Here is a 19,449-nt window from a genome sequence, read left to right as displayed (position 1 = left end):
CCTTGGATGTATTTGTGAATTTATCAGTAATGACCTAGGAATAACGACAACACGTCATAGCTGGTTTATTCCAAATGAACTATTTCTTAGAGAAGTCTGATATCAGGCTTTTTATTTTATAAGTAAGAAAGACTGGAAGCAATTTCCCAAATTCTATTCCGCTGCTTCAGCAGGGTTCTGTCCTTGCTTAATGATATCAAGACCACTTAACATGCCTTACCCTGGGAAAGCAATTCTGCCAGTCTTGTGAACTCAACCCTCTTTTGCAACATAATAATCACATTAAATGTATTTCAACTCATTGACTAGATGTTGTATAGATTCAACAATATGACAAAATATTTTCAATTAAAATATATTTTTATTTTAATTTTTCAATTTTTCTATTTCCAGATGTTGAAATTTGTACTCCTGTGAAAGAAAGAAAATATGTTTTCAGCATTCAAATTTTGTGCAATAGACTATTTATATGAGGTAGAGTTCTTCTGGCTCACTACCTTTTTACTAAGAATTTTATATTTAAAAATGTCTGAATTCAGTATATAATTTTGAAGCAACCTAAGAGTCTAATTACTTTAAAATTTTACTTTTAAAATTACTTCCCCAATACTTTAAACTGCCAATTTTAGAAAGAAATTGGCAACTTAACATGAATCTGAAGCTGTCAACAGAAAAAAAATAAATTATTGGCAAGTTTGGGGTGCTTTTATTAACAATTTTGAGTGTTTTTTCTTGAAAGGAGGGGGGAAAAGCAATCCCATCTATCTTTATGAGAATAATAACAGCATGCTTTGAGCACTTATTAGGGCAAAAACTTTGATATTTTAATGGATTATATAATTTCATCATCAGAACCACTCCATGAAGTAGATGTTATTATTAATATCCCAATTTTACAGATTAGAAAACTAAATTCTAGAGAAGTTAAATGGATTGTTTATATGTTACAGCCAAGATTCAAACCCAGGAAAATGAAGAAGCTATTGGAGTAGTAGTAGTAGAGTCCCACTTCTTAGTTCATTGTTTTTGTGATCTTAATTAACAAGTTAAATTCAGTTAAATTCTAGTTTTCTTTATAACCTTGTCCCCATCTACCATGAAATAAATTCTCCAATATAACAAAAACTGCATTACATTCTATAAGAAATAAGAAAGACATATATAGCATCTTCAGGTTTTATTATTCTCTCAGTTCTGAGGGAAGCAAATGTATTGTTATAAGATGTGCATGATAGGAAAGCAGATGCCATCATGATGACATATTTACAAATATATTGATCACTTGCAAAATTAATATATGCTTAGGGCGGGCCATGGTGGCTCAGCAGGCAGAGTTTTCACCTGCCATGCCAGAGACCCGAGTTCAATGCCCAGTGCCTGCCTATGCAAAACAACAACAAAAATTAATATATACTTAAATATCCTCAAACTTTATCTTTGTCCATGGTATCTTATTTTTGTGTTGACTGTGCACCACACTCCATGACACAATACAGATGTGATATTAATCAAGAAAATCTTGCAAATGAAGCAGGATTTTTAAAAGTTCATGAAAACAGTGTTGAAGAAGCACTTAAATGACAGGTGAAATTATTATCAAATGAAGATCTTGCAAAATTAGATCCCTTAATAGACACAAGGAAGAAAATGGTTTTAATATCAAAGGAGTTGGAGATCCTTTGGGTAAATAAAGTTTTCAAATATTTTCTAAAAATATCTTCTTTATAATCAAAGGTGAAATAATATATTATGCATATTATCATATAGTATAGTTTGTGGGGAATTATGATAAAGAGCAATTAAAATTATAGCTAAATTTTATAAAATATGAAACTTAAGTTTCATGACTTTTTATTTCATTCTTTAGGATAAAGTACTAATTAAACACTCTATCCTACTTACTATGAACCTCTGGTCCTCATATTGACTGTAAATTGACTTTAAGTGACCTTTTCTCTGTACCATGTATTCTTGGATAATGAGGACCTCTTATTTCACTTTTTCTAATATCTTTGGCAAACATAAAACTCCTGGGGAATGATGTAATAAACTATCATTTGTCCAAATGCATTAGAATAATGAACTTTGCAGAAATCTAAGAATTACTGGGGAAGACTTCATAGAGGAGATATTGTTTAATATGGGCCTTGAAAGATGGATAGGATTTTGATAGGTAGATATGGTAGGACATTTCATGCCTGTGGACATGGCATTGATGAGGGAGTGACCACTGAGTGTTAAGGGGGTTAGTAAGAATACTAACCTTTTTAGGGAGTATTGAAAAATGATGGAAATAAATTTGGAAAAAACTGACGGAGTCAAATTACAGAGAACTTTGACTAATTTAGAAGTTTACTTAACTGATTTAACATACCTTTTAGAGACAGGGTTTTCTTTATTAGATGTATTTTTTAAAAACATTCTCCTGGTTGTGTCAATTGCAAAGGTATAGAAACCCGAAAGTTAAGATATCTACATTATACTGCTAAGTGAAAAAAAAGCGCATTCCTAAATGTTATATAAATGGTGTCTATGATCCCATTTTTTTGTCAGACACATACATATATTTTTGTCTTACTTAGATATAAATCTGTAGGAAAAAATACATCAAACCATTATTGATTATCAGGGACCTTGGTTTATTGGGATCATCAGGGACCTTGGTTTATTGGGAACCTTGACTTTCTCAATTAAATAGTTATATGTTATTTGATATTTTATACTGGTCATGTACTGCTTTTAAAGAAAGATAATACAAATTTAAAAGAATAGAGGATTCTAACATACTGAATGTTAATAAATTAATAGTGTATGTTTAAAGATTTTATAGTCTTACTTTCTTGCACAGAACCTAGTTAGAAAGAAGTTTTGCAGAGACTCTTTAATGCTTCGATTCCCTTCATGTTTATATCAAGATGAAAATTTTCATCCAGGAATTACTGATGATAAATTTCGGAAGCCATGGACAAGAGGTATATTTTGGTTTTATTTCTCAAAAATCTGTCTTATCCCCACAGCTTAGGATAAGTTATTTTAAAATGCAATGCTTTCTCATTAAATAATGACTTGTATTTATCATATCAAAATTTCAAGAAGTTTAGAAGACAGTATTTTTATTGCAGAATTTAGGTGAAAAGTTAGGAATTGGGAAGTTATACTATATATATATGAATAAAACAAAAAAAGATGTGTAGATGATGAAATTTAGATATTATAACATTGTAAGCATTTATTGCATTGTAATAGGATCTTGGCCTGGACTATATAAAGAGCTACTTTAAATAGTAATGATACACTGAATGTAAAATTATTTTTTAATGTATATATGCCATATATCATTTTTCACTTTTATGAAAACTCTTAGGGAAAAGGTAACCTTATTAGAGGAGTCAAGTCTCTTAACCACATTTATTTAGCAAGTACTAGGTGCTGGACTCTAACAGGTGCTGAGGATATAGCTGTTAATAAGACATAGAAATAGTTCATATCCTCAGTGGGTTTTCAGACTGGTAAGTGGGATGCAGAAAAAAACCGTTAAATATTTAAGCTAATATCTGGTATTAATAAATGTATAGAGTAGATACAATAGGATAATGTGATATATAATTCAGGAATGGGAAGTACTGTTTCATATGTAGTTCATGGAAGGGCTTCTGTGAAGATGTAGACATTCAAATCGAGACCAGAATGGTGAGAAGGAAACAACCATGAAAAGATTTGGGAGGAAAACCTTTCAAGCAAGGGCAAAGGTCCTGACTCAGGAATGAACTTGTTGTCTATGAGGACCATAAAATTAGGCCATTGGTATGGGATAATGAAAAAGGGGAGATCAGAGCAGTAGGCAATTGCTGAATGATAGAAAGCCTTGTAAACTGCAGTATGGAGTTTGTTTATTTATTTTTAATATGACTAATGTGGAAACAACTGGTCAATTTTAAGCAATGGGTGAAAAAATCTGATTTATGGCTGAGAAAGATCATTCCAGTTGTCTGGAGGATAGAAGAGGTGATGGTTAAGAGGCAGGAGCAGAGGTAGGGTAATCAGTCAGGAAACAATAGTAATGGTCTGGAATCTAGAATATTCACTGAATCTAAACTCTAGGAAAAATTGATTGTTATAAGCCTACTTACTGTAAGGACTAGGCTTTATAGTAATGGAGACGTGAAAAGTGTTTAAAATTGGGATTATTTTAGAAGTCCAGCAGTGAGGGAGAGAAAAAAAGAGAGAAAGAAAAATAAAGAATGTCTCCTAGGTTTTTGACCTGAGCAACTAGGTAGTTGGCAGTGCCATTTTCTGAGATAGAGAAAAGCTCATGTGGAAGCCAGTTTGTGTCAAGAATCAATAATTCTTCTTTGACCAAATTAAAATACCTATTAGGGGAGTCTTCCAGGAAGATGGCCAAATATAGTAGCTCAAGATTAGCCCTGCTCCATGAAAAAGTTAGAAAAGGGACAGGAGGGTGACTAAGGCGGTGATTCAGAAGTGCAGCTGACCTGGGAGAGCCTTCTGCATCTCATAGGGCACCCTGGTTGCAGAGGCCAAGGAACTGGGAGGCAGAGGGCTGGAGCCTGGCATGGAGACACAGAGCCCACAGGAGTACATGGTCAGGATCCGGGGACTAGGAAGTAAACCAGGCCCCATTCCTTGGGTGTGCTATCCTCACCAGGGCAGCCCCATGACTAGTGACTCACTCCATACCCCACACATGCGATGCTGGTCACCTACTCCTATTCCCAGCACTCCAGGCACCCCCACCCCACCAGGCCCCAATGCACATACCTGCCCCACATCCCCATCCCAAGTGCAGCCCAACCTACCTCTCCTGCACCCCCCTGGAGCACTACCTCCCCCTCCCTGTTCCCTGCTGGCTATTGCCAGCACATAAAGGCTGATGGCACTAACCTCCATACCTAGGTTACCCCTGCCCCCATGCCCATAGTGTCGCACAGCCTCACCCTGCCACCCCCCCACCCCCAAACTGTGCACACCAATTTATGGCACTCCTAGGCCCACAGGCACCCAATCACATCATTCAGCTCTGAGAACCTCAGTTTACAGCAGTCCTAGAACGATGCATGCACACAGCCCTCAGCTACACTTCCCAGCTCTGAAAAAATGCTGACCTGCACAGTCAGGTCACATCTGCCCCCAGTCCACAGAGGTATAACACCGACATATAGAGCTGCTACAGCTCTATGTTTGCACACAAAGGGCCCTGTGCCTTAGACCAGTGCACACCAGGGTTATGCCCCCCAGACTGGTACACCTGCACAGCTAAATCCTCTCTGGCAGCTGGGCACCCACATTCACAAGCATCAGCAAAACATCCCCAACCTGTGCCTATACCTACCCTGAAACAAATCACCACACTGAGTGCCCCACCCCATACCCTGCTCCCTGCTGTACAACCATCCTGCAAACACAAGGCCTTAGACTGTTGAAAGAAATCAATTCCCAAAGTAAATCAATCAAGATATATACATGCCACAAAGACAGCAGAAGATCACTAAGCATATCACAATGCAGACAGTATAGACCAAATTAAAACACCAGAGGAGACACAGACTTTGGAACAACTAATCAGAGATGTTCATACAACTCTACTTAATAAGTGGGATAGAAAATGCCAGAAAAGAGATCAAGAAGGCAGTAGAAGAACATAAAGAGGAATTTGAAAGAATAAATAGAAAAATAGCAGATATCACAAAGATTAAAGACTCTGTTGACCAAATAAAAAACGTACTAGAGGCACACAAACCAGATTTGAAGAGACAGAAGAAGAAAGAATAAGTAATATAGAGGACAGGATAACTGACTTGGAAGATTCAAAACAGCAAATGGAAAAAAATTGAATTGGATCTCAGGGTAATGATAGACAAAACAAAGTGCACAAATATAAGAATCATTGGTGTCCCAGAAGGAGAAGAGAGGAGTAAAGGGCTAGGAAGACTAGTTCAGGATATAATGGAGTAAAACTTTCCAGTCCTCATAAAGGACATAAATATACAAGTCAAAGAAGCCTAATGAACTCCAAACAGAATAAATACAAATAAGCCTTCCCCAAGACACATAATAATCAGTCTGTCAAAAGTTGAAGAGAAGCAGAAAATCCTGAAATGCCTATATTAAAAACAAGAAAGAGCAAAAATCAAGTACTTAATAGCACACCTGAGGAACTCGAGAAAGAACAGCAAACTAACCCCAAAGCAAATGGAAGAAGAGAAATAACAAAGATTAAAGCAGAGATAAATGAATGGGAGGACAAAAAGAACAATAGAAAGAATCCAGAAAACTGAAATTTGTTCTTTGAGAAAATCAATAAAATTAATGGGCCACTAGCAAGACTGTCAAAAAAAAAAAAAAAAAAAAGACAGAGGATGCAAATAAACAAAATCAGAAATAAGAAGGGGTGCATTACCACAGACCCTGAAGAAATCAAACAAATTGTAAGTGGATCGTATGAACAACTATATGCCAATGAACTAGACAACTTAGATGAAATGGAAAAATTCCTGGAGACACAACAAACAAGCTACACTGACTCAGGAAGAAATAGAAGATCTCAACAAACCAGTCACAAGTAAAGAGATCTAATCCATTATCAAAAATCTTCCTACAAAGAAAAGCCGAGCACCAGTTGGCTTCACAGGGGAATTTTATCAAACATTCCAGAAAGAACTAACACCAATCCTGCTCAAACTTTTCTTAAAAACTGAGGAAAAAAGAACTCTACCTAATGAAGCTAATATCATTTTAATACCAAAACCAGGTAAAGATGCTATAAGATAATAATAGTGACTAAATGTACAGATTTTAAAAATGTTTTTGCATGAGGAATAACAAAGAAATCTCATTACTGCAGGGTGCTGAAAATAGATGGTAATTAATATTTTAAAATGTCACCTTCTGTGTGAGACTAAAGCAAAAAATGTTTATTGGGTACAAAATTTATACTTTGACTAGTGCGTTTTCTAACATAACTTATGTAGATAGCTTGATTGAACACCATAAGTACTTGGAATCTTGGGTAGGACATGAGATTTTGTTTGTTTCTCCAGAGTGATGCCCCAATGAATCCCAGAATGACTCAATCAGTGAGTGGAAAAGTATTTGCAAACTCCCCTTCGGGGAATGGTGAGAACAGGGAGAAATTAAACCTCCCCAAGTTGAATTCTTGATATTCTCACAAGGAGTGTGGACAACCAAAGCTATAGGCTGAGCCCCCAGTCTTGGGATTTGTTCACGTGAAAGTTAACCCCACAAAGGATAGGTCAAGCCAACTTAAAATTTAGGCCTAAGAGTCACCCCCAAGAGAGCCTCTTTTGTTGCTCAGATGTGGCCTCTCTCTCCAGCCGACACAACAAGCAAACTCATCACCCTCCCCCTGTCTACATGGGACATGACTCCCAGGGGCATGGATCTTCCTGGCAACCTGGGACAGAGATCCTGGAATGAACTGAAACTCAGCATCAAGGGATTGAGAAAAACCCTAGAATGATCTGGGACTCAGCATCAGGGGATTGAGAGGACCTTCTTGACCAAGGTGGGAGGAGTGAAATGAGACAGTGTGTCAATGACTGAGAGATTCCAGAGTCGAGCAGTTATCCTGGAGGTTATTCTTACGCATTGAATAGATATCAACTTGTATTCAAGATGTAATGGAGAGGCTGGAGGGAACTGCCTGAAAATGTAGAGCTGTATTCCAGTAGCCATGTTTCTTGATGATGATTGAATATGATATAGCTTTCACAATGTGACTGTGTGATTGTGAAAACCTTGTGTCTGATGCTTCTTTTATCTACCTTGTCAACAGAGGAGTAGAACATATGGAATACAAATAAATAATAGGGGGAACAAATGTTAAAATAAATTTAGTTTGAAATGCTAGTGATCAATGAAAGTGAGGGATAAGGTATGGTATGTATAATCTTTTTTTTCTGTTTCATTTTATTTTTCTGTTGTCTTTTTATTTCTTTTTCTGAATTGATGCAAATGTTCTAAGAAATGATGAATATGCAACTATGTGATGATATTGTGAATTACTGATTATATATGTAGACTGGAATGATCATATGTTAATGATTTTCTTTGTTTGTTGTTAATTTTTTTTAGGTAATAAATTTTTTTTAAATGCTATGAGAAAGGAAACCTATAGGGCGATCTCCCTAATGAACATGGATTCAAAAACTCTCAATAAAATATTAGCAAATTGAATCCAACAATACATTAAAAAGAATTATATGCCATGACCAAGTGGGGTTTTATACAAGAAATATAAGGATGGTTCCACACAAGAAAATCAATTAATGTAATACAGCACATTAACAAATTGAAAGGGAAAAATCACATGATCATCTTGATTAATGCTGAAAAAGCATTTGACAAAATTCAGCATCCTTTTCTGGTAAAAACACTCCAAAAGATAGGAATCAAAGGTAACTACCACAATATGATAAAGGGAATATATGAAAAACTGATAGCCAGCATCATACTCAATGGACAGAGACTGAAAGCTTTCCCCCTAAGATCAGGAGCAAGACAAGGATGCCCACTGTCACCACTATTATTCAACATTGTGCTAAATGTTCTAGTTAGAGCAATCAGGCAGGACAAAGAAATGAAAGGCATCCAAATTGGAAAGGAAGAAGTAAAACTCTCATTATTTGCAGATGATATGAGACTATACTTGGAAGATCCTGAGAAATCTACAGCAAAGTTACTTCAGCTAATCAACAAATTCAGCAGGGTGTCAGGATATAAGATTAATGTGCAAAAATCAGTAACATTTTTATACACAAGCAATGACCTAGCTGATCAGTCAGTTAAGGAAAAAAATCCATTCAAAATAGCAACTAAAAGAATCAAGTACTTAGGAATGAACTTAACTAGAGACGTAAATGACTTGTACACAGAAAATTACATAACATTGCTAAAAAAATCAAAGATCCAAATAAATGGAAAGACATTCCTTGCTCATGGATAGGAAAGCTAAATACAATTAAGATGTCAATTCTCCCCAAAATTGATCTACAGATTCAACACAGTACCAATCAAAATTCCAACGACCTAGTTTGAAGATTTGGAAAAGCTAATTACCAGATTCTTTAAAAGCATCCTAAAAAAGAACAAAATGAGAGGATTAAGACTCTCTGACTTTAAAACCTATTATAAAGGATAGGTTTTATCCTTTATAATCTATGGTTAACTGATTTTTGATAAGGCCCCCAAATCCTCTGAACCAGGACAAAATAGTCTTTTCAATAATTGGGCATGGAAGAACTGGATATCAATTGCCAAAAGAATGAAAGAGGACACCTATCTTACACCCTATACAAAAAAATAACTCAAAGTGGATCAAACACCTATATATAAGAGCTAGCATCCTAAAACTTCCAGGAAAAAACTGTAGGGAAACATCTTTAACACCTAGTCATAAACTTTACTCCCAAAGCACAAACCAAAGAAAAAATAGATAAATGGGCTCTCCTCAAAATCAAATGCTCTGCACCTCAAAAGACTTTGTCAAAAAGGTAAGGAGACAGCCAAATCACTGGGAGAAAATATTTGGAAATCACATATTGGACAAAGGTTTGGTTTCCTGTATATACAAAGAAATCATACAACTCAACAAACAAAAGAACAAAAAAGCAAGTATAAAATGGGCTAAAGATATGAATAGGCATTTTTGTGAAGAGCAAATACAGATGGCTCAAAAGCACATGAAGAGATGTTCGTTTTCATTGGCTATAAGGAAAATGCAGATCAAGACTACAGTGACATACCATTTCACACCTATAAGAATGGCTGCTATTAAACAAACAGGAAACTGTAGATGTTGGAGAGGATGTAGAGAAACTGGGGCACTTATGCATTGCTGGTGGGAATGTATAATGGTGCAGCCACTATGGAATACTATTTTGTGGTTCCTTAAGAAAGTAAGGATCCAGCAATAGCACTAACTGGTATATATCCAGAAGGTCTGAAAACAACAACACAAACAGACATTTGCACACCAATGTTCATAGCATTATTCACAACTGCCAAAAGATGGAAACAAACCAAATGCCCATCAACAGATGAGTGGATCAACAAAATGTGGTATATACATACCATAGATGGAATGTTATGCAGCAGTATGACAAAATGAAGTCCTGAAGCACATGACAAGATGGATGAGCCTTGAGGACATAATGCTGAGTGAAATTAGTCAGACACAAAAGGATAGATGCTTTATGATTCCACTTTTATGGCCAGCATAAAGGTAGAATCAGAGGCTTATAATACAGAATATAGGGGACTTAGAGATACATAGATGCTAGAGATGGGTGAACTGTTAGTTAATAAGGTTGAACTCCAATGTAAGAAAATAGATAGGAATGAAGGTGGTTCTCTAGTGGGTCTATAAGTAATATAGATTGAATATGAACAAGATTGAAAAGGGTTGTATAGACCTACGTGTCCCACTGATTAATACTAGAAATATGAATTTGTTCTCACAAGAATTACTTCAAAGATACGATTCTTGTACAAAGAGTGTTTAAGTCCAGAGTAGAGGGAGAAAACTGCTATTGCATGCTCTGAGCTATGTTCAAAAGAAAACCATTAACACTACCACAGCAACAGCAGAGATAAATAAGTGGGGGAGGGACAAGACTTAAGAGGAGGTTTAGATTTCCTATTTGGCAAGGGTATGTTTATTGGTTTTCTTTCTCTTGGGAACAATGAAATTATCTAAAATTGAGAATGTTGATGGACTGTGGACTTTGGGCTCTCTACATGATGCCTGATGAATGCAGGTGGCTGAAGGATGCGCTGACGGAGAAATAGATTGGAGAACGATGGTGTATACTCATGAACAAAGATTGTGCTGCTACAAGAAGTAACAAAGTCATGAGGCATGCAACATGTGAATGAACATGTGGGACATTTGGTGAGACAAAATAAGCCAAAAACGAAAGAACAAGAATGGTATGGTCACCTTTATAAAATGCTTATAAGGGGCGGGCCACAGTGGCGCAGCAGGCAGAGTTCTCACCTGCCATGCTGGAGACCCAGGTTCGATTCCTGGTGCCTGCCCATGCCAAAAAAAAAAAAAAATGCTTATAGGAAAACAGGGACCTAGATTGTAAGCTTTTAGAGTAGACATATTAAGCCTGGAGTGGTGATTACTATTGCTGGATTCTAAGAGGCTGTTTTATATATATAACCTGATATTTAGAGATAGGAACAAAACTGAGCAGGTTGGGGTTAAAGTAATTCAGCACATAGGGGTAAGGAAGACAGTATCTATATTTTAGAATTGCACATACTTTTTGAGACCATTGGAAGAAAGGTTTATTTGGTCTGGAACTAAAATTTTCTGTAGTGCATAATCTAATTCAACCTATCTGTATAGCTCATTTGAACAAAACACAGGGAGCACAGAATAAGAAAGAGGTCCTTTAATCCTGTATAAATTATTGTAATGCCTGTATACATCCTCAGGTATATTAAGCAGACAATCAAAAAGTATTGGCAAAGTCCCTTGAGAGATGGGAAAAGAATATAGAACTATTAAACCTTACCGTCAAGGAATCCCCTGATATCATGTCAAAATTTAGGGACACCCAAATCAATAGGCCAGGCCTTCGATCATGACGCTTGCTCTTGTGAAGCTTATGTAGATAGCATAGAAGCTTAGACTATCTATAGGCATGCCTGAGGTATTCTGGAGAACCGCTTTTGTTGCTCAGATGTGGCCTCAGTCTCTCTAAGCCCAACTATGCAAGTGAAATCATTGCCTTCCCCCCATGTGGGACATGATTTCCAGGGGTGAAAGTCTCCCTGGTGACATGGGAGATGACTCCCAGGGATGAATCCAGACCTGGCACCATGGGTTCAACAATTCCATCCTGATCAAAGGGGGAAAAGAAGTGTATTTAATAAAGTAACAGTGGCAGAGAGAGTTCAAATAGAGTCGAGAGGCTGCTCTGGAGGTTGCTCTTATGCCAGCTTCAGTTAGACCTTGCTACCTATCATTACCTGCCAACCCCCAACCAGGACCATTCCAGCCAATCCTAAAAACACCTAAAGCAATATAAAGATTACACAAGGGTTCCATGCACTAGAGTAACTTTCCAAAACCTACAACCTCCAGATGGGTCCCTGGTCCAGATGAGTCCTGAAACCTAGCACAGCCTCTCCAGAACATCAGATAGTTCTGTCTTCCTACCCAATATTAGTGACAGCCCCTTCCCATATGAAAAATTTCGAATTGCCGTGGCCCAAACACCCCTAAAGAGGTATGGAAAAATCAAAGGTGATGGTGGAGTTATACAGAGAAAATAGGATTTAACAAATGAATATGAATGCTGAATCATTAAATTGATATCTTTTTGTTTCCAGTATTTTAGAGCAGCTAGAAGTAAAAACCTAAAATTGTCAAATTGTAACCCATGTTAAACTCTGAAATATGTTCTACAACTAATTGTGGTGCTGTGCTTTGAAATTTATAGCTTTTATATATATGTTATTTTTTATAAAAAAAAAAAAAAGGAAGGAAAGAGTGTTGATTGTGATGATAAAAAAATATTTAGTCCCTATAGTCTCCTATATTCTGGAGCAGCTAGAAGAAAAAATACGAGAGGATTGTATGGTAGCCCATAACAAACTTTGAGATCTGTCCTGTGACTACTTGTTGAAGAGTGCTTTGAAAACTATTGCTTTTTTTATTTCTTTACTCTGTATATATGTTATGCTATATAATAAAAAAGTTAAAAATAAAAAATACCTATTAGGCATCTAAATGCTTAATATTAAAGAGCCCATTGGTTGTGTTAATCTTGAGCACAGATACAATATATGAATTGTACTTAATGTCATGGAACTGGGTGAAATCACTGAGATCATCAGTATAGAGCAGAAAACTTTGAATAGGGTCCTGAAATGCTCCAACAGTTAAAGGTCTGAGAAGAAGGAACAGCTAAGACAAGTGAAATAGGAGAAACAGATAGGTGTGGTGGTGTAGAAGTCTACAGAAGAAAGTGTTTCAAGAAGGACAAAGTAGTCAAATGCATTAGCTCATGTTAGAAGGTCAAGTAAGAGCAGATCAGGACTGTGTTGACTGTTAGCTTGACTAAATATAGGTCTCTGAAGACCTTGGTAAGAGTTTCAAATCCTTGGAATAATGGATATATAAGTTCGATTAGTGTTTGTCAAGAAGAAAATGGGAAGTAGGGAAGTGAGATGGTGGATATAGACAAGCCTTTTGATGAATTTTTTCTATGAAGAAAAGCAGAAGAATGAGGTGCTAGCTGAATGGAGTGGTAGGATAAAGAGAGTTTGGAGCTTTTTTTAGATGTGTTATTTTTGTAAAGGAGAGAGAACATAAAATGGTTGTTTGCCAGTGGAAATGATCTTGGTATAAAGAGAGAAAACAATGATGCAGGAAAGAAAGAATACCTTAGGAATAAAAGGAGATAGGGTTCAGGAGGAGTTAGCATTAGCTAGGAGCCAGGATAGATCTTCCACTTTTATAGACAGGAAGTCAGAATTAATAAGTACTTGTGCCAATAGGTTGGTAAAATTAGTGGTGGGAGATGAAGTAGTCTTTCTCTGTTTATATCAATTTTGAATTTGAAGGCAAGGCCACAGACTGAGAGTGGATGTGGGGATAGATATTGAAGATTTGAGGGGAGAATGTGCAAAACCATTGCCTTGAACAGTGAGAGCCAATTTTATTAAGAAGATATACTAGTATCCTTTATCAGTGTTGGCTGCACATTTGAGATTTATTGTCACAATTTGAAAGGGGTTTGTTCAACTTGAATGAGTGATTTCTTTTCCAAAAATTTTCAGCTGTTTTAGTGTACATAGAAATCTGATAGAAACTATACTATGGTTTACAAGGTTTTCCTAAATTAGTTTAAGGGAAAGAGATGGCACTGGCTATGGAGCCTAAGCTGTATGAGAAAGGAACTGAGGATATAAGGGAGGATGATGACTATTATGAAAATGGAAGGGTCTGTGGGATTGACTGCTTCAGTGAGGCTGGAAATAAGATAAAGAATAGCTTTCACCAAACTGCTTCTGTAAAATTACACAAGGAAAATTTCTTCCTATTTCTTTTCTTCTTTTTAAAATAATAACAATAACAGCCAAAATTTAATGGGTATTTACAATTGACATATAGTTTTCTAATCAATTTAACCTTACCAATTCTATTAAAAGGTTACTATTATTATTCCTAATTTATACAAAGAGGTTTACTCAAGGTCATACAGTTAGTAAGTGGCAGCACAAGGATTAAAATCTAGGCAATGTGATTCCAGAACCTGTGCTTTTAACCACTAAACTTTCATATATTTTTTTAACGAGGCACAGACTCAGATGCTAAGTGATTTATTTGTTCAGGGAAACAAAACTAGTAAGGGCATCGCTGGTGGTGGAATACAGGTCCTTTCACTTTTTACTCAGTTGTTTATTCCCTGACCCTAAAATATGACCATAATCGCTCTTCTTAAAGAGCCAAAAGTCTAATTTGGAAGACAAGCTATAGGTACTATAATTTTAAATAGCAATATAAGACTCTGTATGATTAACTATCAGAGTAAGTGCTATAATATCAGAGTGAGCTGGAATGATTAAGAAAGGTTTTATGAGGTATAACACGAGCAGTTGAGCAGAGCCATCTGAGACAGTAATGCTATATAAGTAAGACAGACTGTAAAAATGAGGATGTTATGTTCAGGTGATATTGTTCTAACTGTAGTTAGATTTTTTTAATAATGAAGAATGAGCATTTAAATATTTGGGATCAGGTATCACTTAGAAAAAAATATGTTTGTGAACAGATAAAAATAATGCCATAATGAAAAATCTGAATATTTGGCTTCCTTGTATTAAACATAAAATACAACTCTAGAGGCTAATGTTTGCCATTCTTTTTCTAGTCTCAGTTGTTTCTGTTTGGGGAATGACAGATAACTCAGTCTTGGATCAATGGAAAGCAAGTCTCTTTGTGGAGGATTTCCTTGAGAAGTATGTGTCCTTAACCTCAATTTTCCACTTACATCTAGAAGGCAACGGTATCTCCAGCTACCTGGAGAGCGAAAATACTTTCCTTTATCTCCTCTCAGATTGTTTTCTTTAATCTGGCCCAAAAGCCCTAATCTGAACTCCAAAGGAGAGATTAATAGGAGTATTTTATACGCTCTTTTAATCTTTTACCTCATTTTTCATATCTTGAGTGTTCTTTATGGATTTGTGTTCTAAAAGTCATGCATAAATAGAGCAAATATGTTATTATGTCTTTAACCAGTAATTAAGCTTTCTGTAGAATATGTCGATAGAAAATCCTTTGTATTAAACTCAATCTTATTTCCTATTGTATAAATACAGAATTAAGACTATTGTGTAACATATTTTGCAAGAAACATTCCTCATTGTAAGTAGAGTCACTCAATGGGTATTTATTAGGCATCTCCTGTATGGTGAAAAAAGGATACAAAAAAAAAGAAAGAATAAAGAACAGTCTCTACCCTCAAAGAACTCAAGCACATGGGGAATAAATAAATTAATAATTGCAATACAATATGAAAAGTACAATGACAGAGTTAGTTACGCAGAGCATAATATGGGGAAGAACATCTAACCCATTCTGCATTGTTAATGTTGAAACTTCAGTGCAAATGCAAATACTTACTTCATTGCTTAAGTTCATGTAGTGCTCATCAGCCCCAGAAAAGGATTTAGTTATTATTCACATTTTAGTAATTTAAATTTTCCTTAGTTGCCCTTGAAAGAAACAAATAGTTATTTAAATGAAAGCCACATTTGGATACAGAGAAGCTCCGCATACCATTTCTACTATCTATGAATTTAAAAGTTCAGTTTAGGAAGATAAAATATAAACACAGGAAAAGTGTAACAATGTAAGGATTAAATAATAATAGAAGATGACCAACATAATGTCTATCACAAGTTATAAGGTCATTACAAAGTACTGTCACATGACTGAAGTCCAGCAGAGTAAGGGAACAGAATGGCATACTAAAAAGAGCTCTGCACTATGAATTAAAAGATAGATTTAAAGTCTTGACCCTTCTGTTAACTGATTAACTAGTCATTTTATCTCTCTCCTTCTCATTTCCATCTGTATGGTGAGTGATGGATCAGCGCTTACCAAACTTTAATGAACATAATCATCCCCTGAAGATCTTGTTAAAAATGCAGATTCTGATTCAGTAGATCTGTGGCTCCTGAGATTCTGCATTTCTAATATGCCCCTATATGTTGCTGATGTTTCTGGCCAAGGACTTACTTTGAATAACAAGATACAAGATCATCCCTGAGACATCTTGTAGCCCTATGTGTTAGAGGGGTAGGACTGTGAATTCATAAGCAGGAGAGATCAGCATCACAAAGAATAATTGAGCTTGAGCTGAGCATTGAAGGAGAAACTGATGAAGAAAACACTTCAGGCTGAGGAAACAGCTTATCTGAAGGCTTAGAAACAGGAATAATCAATGAATAAGCAATGAACGCAATGATTAGGCTACTTTGCCTCACATGAAAGATTCATATATGAGAGTAATGGAAGGCCCTGAAGGAATGGAACCTCATATCATATTTGATCTTCCATTCATTTTGCAGTGTCAAGATAAACTCCTTGGAAAATAAGGTAGAAGCTGTGACACCACCCAGACTAAAAGTTACATTTTTCAGCCTCCCCTATAGCCCAACATAGCCATGTGACTAAATTCTCCCCAATAGGAAATAAGCAGAAAGTAATTTCTAGGTACTGTCCTTAAAGGGAAGAAGCATGCTCTTCTCCTTTGCTTTTCTCCATCCTGTTGCTGGAATATTGATGTAATGTCTGGCTCCAGCAATCGCCTTGGATTATACTGACAAGAACTAAATCTAAGAATGGCAGAAAGGATGTTAAAGGATCCTCAGTCCCTGACAAATTGTAATACTGCCTTACCAGCCATGAACAGCTAACTTCCAATTTTTTTGTAGTATGTTTAAGCCATGACAAATTTTGTTTTCTTCTCATGCAGTAAAATTTAATTTTAATTCAGGCATCAATACAGTTTTATTAACCAATGGAACTTTAGAATAAATATTCTGAACATTAGCTCAACCTAGATTTCCTCAATCTTACTTTTAAGCTCTTCTTCACATTTCTTTGTTTCTTGTTCCTTTTGCTACTTCTTAATATTGATTTTAAGGATTCCAGTCTTACCTTTGCTAAGTTACTGGTATACTGTGATTTAATATGTATAGGCATTTTCTGTATGTGTTTCTTAAAACCCATATGTTCTGTAAAATTGCTAAAAATAACACTAAAAATAACAAGGCATGCAGGTAAAAGAGGTTTTGTAGTCAAAGTTATGAAACTTTGCAACAGAACACTAGCATAACTAATAACTTTTCTAATAAAAAAAACCAACCAGCGCAGTGAAAAAGACATCTTAAATCCCTAATAGATATTATAATAAATATAAGACTTTAAAACGAAAATTGAGTTCAGTGGCAGAATTCTCACCTGCCATGCCAGAGACCGTGGTTCAATTCCCGGTGCCTGCCCGTGCAAAAAAAAAAAAAGAAATTTGAAGATAGAACAATAGGTAGACTACAAGGAGGAGTTGAAGCTATTGAGTTATGGAGATAAGGCAAAATGCAGAAAGATCAGAGAAAACCATGCAGTTAGTTTGCTTCTCTAAGGTATAACTTTTATACCCTACTACTGTTACTTGATGTCCTAATATCATGTTTTATTTTATTCATAAGTTATTCACTAGTTGATATTATGTTGTATTTTATGTTGCATATTACATTGTGTATTTATTTGTCTATTTTTCCTTTAGCAGGAAAGTTCCATGAAGGCATGAACTTGATTTTGTTTTCCACTCCATCATCAGTGCCTAGTATAGTATTAGCACATTGTAGACAGCTAATAAATATTTTTTAAGAGAAGGAATTGATGTATGAGTGGATGAACTTACTCAAAAAACATACTATGGAAATAAAGCAAAGACAATCTAAATTGGAAACCTGGGAAATACCAGTATATACATGTTAGCAGTAGAGAGGCAGCAGTGAAAAGATATCTGTCACAAATATAGAAGAAGTGCTAGGAAACACTGGTTTTCAGTGATCATTTTTATCTAGGGAAGGAGAATTTACTCAGTTTTCCTAAAACTATAGTACCAAGTATTATTAAAAGTGCTGATTCTGTCAGCAACATTTAATTTATATATAAAAAAAAGACAGTAGCAGCTATATAAATACTAAATTCAGAAGTCTATGAAGACTCAAATAGAAATCAGTGCTCTTAATAGAGTAATAAAGACATAGCAAAATTGAAATATTACTCTTTTACTTTGTATTTTCTCAAAGAGCAAAGAAAATCTTTAGACATTTTTCTACTTAAGATTTTAAAATATGACATATTCATTTTTTTCTCCAATTACATTGAGAAGTTACATTGTTTTGGGTCTATAGAAGGGAATTATTAAGGCTAAAATATTTTAGGATATCAGAAAAAGGAGCATGTAAGGATGTTTAGCAAAATGGCCAGTGATGTATTTATCCTTAATATGCTGACTTCTGTGTCTTCTGGAAAATTCATTACTCTTGTAATGTCATGTAATGGTATAGACAGTGGTAGATATACCTGTATCAATCAGGAGACAGAGGTATGGACAACATTAAGGGTACCAATAAAACATGTTGAAGCACCCCAGGACTAGCAACAGCAATTAGTTGTTACCACCCTAAGTTTGAAGGATCAAGGAGACTGCACAGTTATTAACCCAGCCAGACTTGAGCTGGAGGATAGGGACCGTCTGACAAGAGATTGAGCCTGTGGTAGAGGAGCACAGCTACTTTCTAACTATGGCCTAACAGACAAGAATTTAGGAAAAATAATGTCGCAACCTGTCTCTCCTTCTGCCTTTGTTCTCCCACCAAGTGCTTCCTGTTGACTGAATACAATGTCAACACACTTGTTCAGTCTCCCAGGCTGCAGAGTAGAATATTTAAGTTTGGAGAATGATTTAGAGGAACAAACATTGAATATCCAGCACAAGGGCAATTTGTCAATGTATGGAAAAGCCTAAAAATGTGTACACCTTTAACCTCATCACTTCTATTTTTAGGAAATTTATTTTGAGTCTAATTTTACAATTAGATCACTGTATAAAGATGTTCCTTGCATTGTTACTCATAATAGCGAACAATTACAACAAACTTAAAGTTCCAATAATAGAGAACTGTTTGAATAAGTTAAGATTTACCAATACGATGGGATTCTGTTCATCTATTCAAAAATGATGTGAATGTTTATTGACATGAAACATGCTCATGCTTTATTGTTTAGCAAAAAAGAGCAGATTACAGAATACCATGTACATAAACCCATTTTTGTTTTTCAATATACAAAAACAAATGAGAAATTAACACAAC

At 35.6% G+C, this 19,449-nt stretch overlaps 1 protein-coding gene across 2 annotated transcripts in view; it reads left to right on the top strand.

Annotated features, from left to right (window-relative positions):
• The window catches only part of SHOC1 (shortage in chiasmata 1), a 118,280-nt gene that overhangs the window by 1,198 nt on the left and 97,633 nt on the right, over window positions 1-19,449 (top strand). For both annotated transcript variants that reach the window (XM_077141940.1, XM_077141932.1), the window contains exons 2-4: window positions 394-474; window positions 2,849-2,972; window positions 14,931-15,018. In XM_077141940.1, the coding sequence (XP_076998055.1) occupies window positions 430-474; window positions 2,849-2,972; window positions 14,931-15,018 (257 nt within the window). In that variant the 5' untranslated portion in view covers window positions 394-429. The remainder of the gene's footprint in view (window positions 1-393; window positions 475-2,848; window positions 2,973-14,930; window positions 15,019-19,449) is intronic.

The sequence above is a fragment of the Tamandua tetradactyla genome, chromosome 2 (genome assembly GCF_023851605.1).
Source record: "Tamandua tetradactyla isolate mTamTet1 chromosome 2, mTamTet1.pri, whole genome shotgun sequence".
Lineage (NCBI taxonomy): Eukaryota > Metazoa > Chordata > Mammalia > Pilosa > Myrmecophagidae > Tamandua > Tamandua tetradactyla.
This window is presented reverse-complemented; position numbering and strand designations above follow the sequence as displayed.